Raw genomic sequence first — 3,865 nt, 5'->3', positions numbered from 1 at the left:
CGGTCCGGGAGGGCCGCGCGCAGCCGGGGCGCCCTTTGCAAAAGGGCATCTCGGGGAACTCAGCTAGGAGGAGCCCACTGGGCCGCGTTCCGGCCCAAAGCTGGGCGCCTGCAGCGGCGCCGCCGTCGTTTCCGAGCCGTGACTGGCTCCCAGGCTGCATCCCAGTTACGGGGCGGCGGGAGGCCGCCCAGCGCCCAGCGCCTCGGAATGGGTTCTGCCGGCGCGGACAGTCCGGCTGAGGCCGGCAGAGGGCCGGCGCTGGCACCCCGTCAGCGCAGCTCGGCCGCGGGAAGCGCCCAGCCTCCGGACGCAGCCCCCAGCGCCCTCCCCGCCGGGGGAAACGTCCAGACAAACGGGATGGGGGGTGCCACCGGCGAGCCTGCCCAGTCCGAGGCCCCGGGACCGTGCCAGAGGCCCTGGCAATTTGCCTGTGGGGGTGGGCAGTCCTGGTGTTGACACTACCCGCTAGGGGACTGGGCCGACAGGCTCTGGGTTCCCTGCACCCTCAGCCAGCCCCCTGGGGGGGTCCCCGACAGAGCTCTCCTTCCCCTAAGCCCCCCAGGGCCTGCCTGGGTGTCCTGCTGGCCAGGGCAGGGCTCTTGGGCACCTGCTCCCCCAGGTGCCTCATGAGAAGGGACAGCTGGCTGTGCCCACTGCTGTCCAGGCCAGGTGTCCCCCAGAGACCCCCCCTCCGCCTGAGACCCAGGGCACCAGCCTGCGTCCTCAGCCTCAGCCACCCTCAGGAGGGCACGGGGTGGTGCCAGGGTAGAGCGAGTGGGAGGGGGCAGCGTGCGGCCTGGGAACACCCAGCCGCCTACCTCCCACCAGGCCACTCTCCGGCCTCAGCACCCAGCACCTGCTCCCAGCGGGAGGGCGGGCCACGCCCCAGCTCTGGGGTCCTGTGGCTCCCCTGGCTCACCCTGCTGCCTGAGGCTGAGCAAAAACCCAGTACTTAGCACCCCCAGGCAAGCAGGAGGGGTGCACTGGGCCCTCCCCTCAAGCAAGCAGCCACACAGGTGGGGGGGGAGGGTAGGTGCCCCCTTCCGGAGCTGCTCAGTCCAGGGCTGTGTCCTGGCTCCTGGCCCCAGGCCCATGGCCCTGCCCACTGGCTTGCAGACATTGGAGGGCCTCCAGGGCCCAGGAGATACTGCTGCAGGGCCCCCCACCCCCCAACACTGGGGACCACCTCCCGCAGGTCCCGCCTGCTGGCTCCCTGCCCCCTCAGCCCCACACCCTCAGGCTGCTGCCCTCTGGGTCGGCACCCAACCCCCCCCCCAGGCCTCCTACTGCACTGCAGCCTGCCAGGCGGGCTGGTCACCCACAGGCTGGGGGGGGGGGTGCCGGCAGGGGTTAGCGCTCCTGCAGGCTCAGGGCTCTGACCTCCCCGTGGCCTGCTGAGCCCCGCACATGCTGGCACCAGCCTAGGGCCCACCCCCATCCCAGCTGCAGGCGGTGCTGCAGCACCCCCCCAGGCCTGGGCGTCTCCCCCTCCACAGCCGCCCCCAGACCACACCCAGCACGCAGAGGAGGCGCCAGACCCATCACTTTATTTGCATTAGACAGCCAGGACACGACTCCTGCCACAGGGCGGCCCCCAGGCCCTGGTCAGCGGGGAAGGGCCTGTCCTCAGCGCCCCAGGCCAGGCGGCGTGCGGAGGGGGCTGGGTGGCCGAGGTGGCGTCCTGGGAGGGGCCGGCGGCGGCTAGATGATGCCATACTGGGCCAGCTCGTGCAGCTCCAGGTGGCTGAAGGCCTCCCAGGGGCAGATGACTGTGATGTCTGTGGGGGAAGGCAAGGAGGTCGGCCCCTCCTCTCAGGGCACACCCGTCACTCGGCCATGGGGGTCAAAACGAGGGGTGCCGCAGGCCCGAGAGGGGCTGGTGACCCCACAGGTCGGGAAACCCCGTGGCTGGGGAGCCTGGGGCGGGCCCAGCAGCCGCGCCGCCTACCTGTGCCCAGGCCTTCCATCCCAGGAATGTCGTCCCCAAACCTGCGGGGACACAGCGTCAGGGCTGCAGGGCTGGGCGCGGGGTGCACGCCCTCCCCTTTCCGGGGGGTTTGTAAGTAGTGGGGTGCCGAGGGGCTGGGTGTGGTCTCGTGGGGTAGCAGACCAGATGGATGACGACATGCCAGCCGCACAGGGCAACGGAAGGGGACCCCCCACCCCTTGGCCCGCCCTCAACCAGGGCAGGGCGGCTGGACGCCCCTGGTCCTGGCTGTGCCGGCTCTGGGCGCAGCCAGGACCGGCCCCCTCCAGCTCTGCTTACCCTTGGACGCCCTTCTTGGGGGGCTTGCTCTTGAACTGCCTGGTCTGTCGCTGTTTAAATTTGGGGGGCCCTTTCCTGGGGGTGACAGGCCCTCCAGTCACCCTGGTGGCCGACCGGACCTCGGCCTTGGGCAGCTCCAGGTTCATGGCCAGGCCGGCAGGGTCTCAGTGACGTCTGGCTGCCAAGCGCGCTCGCGATGGGGCTGGGGCGCCGGGGCGGGTCCCGCTCAGCCCTCCTGCTGTTGATCCCTCAGGCACGACCCAGCAGGCCGAGGAGGCCAGATGGCCGTCAGTGTGGCCAGCGACACCCGCCCTGCTCGGGGCGGCCCCCCAACACCCCCCGTGTGCTCCCCAGCCCAACCCGGGGGCAGACACCTGACCCCCCCAGCACACAGATGCCCAGCAGGGCCAGTGACCTCCGAACAGCAGGAGGGTGCAGGGCAGAGCCAGAGAACCCCCCTGCACCCCAGGGCACCCCAAGCCCCATGACCTTGGGCAAGGGCAGCTAGCTCCTGCTGAGCGGGAGGAGCTCACCCCGGCAGCCAGCCAGGCTGGGGCTGAGCGGGACTCACTGCTGCCCACCACCTCCTGGGCCTCCCCGGCCATGGCGGCTGCAAGCCCCAGGGCTGGGCCGGGTGGTGCGGGCGGGGAGCAGGGCTGCCCTGGACCCGCCAGGCCGGCTTGAGGCGCGGCCCCCGGAGCCGCGAGTTTGTGGGGTCCGAGGTGGCTGGAGCAGGCCTGGGGGGCCTGCTGGTCACCGAGACGCTGGAGGCCCAGACGGGCCCGTGCCCACCCTCTGCGGAGCTGTCCACCTGCCCTGCCCGCGGCGGGCTGTGACTGAGGCTCTGCGGCCACCAGTCTTGGGGACGGCCACGCTGCCGCTTGACAGTGGGCTGGGCAGGTGGGCACAGACTGACCAGCGTGGGGAGGCCGCTACTCACAGCACCGCGCAGGCCCCAGGTCCCGGGTGCCGGTGGCTCCCGCACAGGCCTGGCCTGGCTTGTGTCCGCAGCGGCTAAGCTGATTAGGGCTGCCCGCTCAGGCTAATGCGCTTGCACTGCACGCCCAGCGGCTCCCGACTGCCCCAGGGCCCTGCCCCACCCATGCTGCACCGAGCCCCACACCCACCTCCCCTGCGCCCGGGGGCTCTCAGGCCAGACCAGGCGCCCCTTCCCCTCCTGTGGGGCGCTCCGGGCCCGGTCACCGGAGACGTGCACCCGCTAACCCGGTGTCCACCCGCCACCCAGGCAGGCATCTGCCCCGTGTGGGAAAGTCACGGGTGCTGGAGAACAAGGGGACGAGGGAGTTAGGGACAAGCAGCCCCAGGGGTGGGGGCGCCCGACCCTAGCTGTTCTCCCTGGCAGGTGTGAGGGCTGAGGAGACCTGCGTAGGTGGGGGTGCGGGGCCGCGTGGGGAGCACCCGCACAGCCTGTGGGGGAGACAGGGGAGGCCCTGACACTTCCGAGAGGGGCCTTTGCCGACCCTTCCCCCCCAGGGGCAACCTCTGCTGCACCGCTCTGGGGCACTGCCCCATTTCAGGGCGGCTCCTGCGATCTGGGGGCTGGGCCAGGGCGGTCAGCAGCGGAGGGGACGCTGGCCA

At 71.7% G+C, this 3,865-nt stretch overlaps 2 protein-coding genes across 2 annotated transcripts in view; one reads left to right on the top strand and one right to left on the bottom strand.

Moving 5' to 3' along the window:
- Positions 1-1,528: 1,528 nt before the first annotated feature.
- PDE6G (phosphodiesterase 6G, cGMP-specific, rod, gamma) lies at positions 1,529-3,859 on the bottom strand. The gene is made up of 3 exons (XM_004695505.2): positions 2,267-3,859; positions 1,949-1,989; positions 1,529-1,778 (listed from the first exon to the last, which is right to left on the bottom strand). The coding sequence occupies exons 1-3, from the start codon at positions 2,410-2,412 to the stop codon at positions 1,702-1,704; spliced, it is 264 nt and encodes an 87-aa protein (XP_004695562.1). The 5' UTR covers positions 2,413-3,859; the 3' UTR covers positions 1,529-1,701.
- Positions 2,463-3,865, top strand: part of CCDC137 (coiled-coil domain containing 137) — a 4,213-nt gene continuing 2,810 nt past the window's right edge. Inside the window, exon 1 of the mRNA XM_012734753.1 lies at positions 2,463-2,519. Within this exon, the coding sequence (XP_012590207.1) occupies positions 2,463-2,519 (57 nt within the window). The remainder of the gene's footprint in view (positions 2,520-3,865) is intronic.

This window comes from Condylura cristata, unplaced genomic scaffold (genome assembly GCF_000260355.1).
Source record: "Condylura cristata isolate star-nosed mole 26May11 unplaced genomic scaffold, ConCri1.0 scaffold00068, whole genome shotgun sequence".
Lineage (NCBI taxonomy): Eukaryota > Metazoa > Chordata > Mammalia > Eulipotyphla > Talpidae > Condylura > Condylura cristata.
This window is presented reverse-complemented; position numbering and strand designations above follow the sequence as displayed.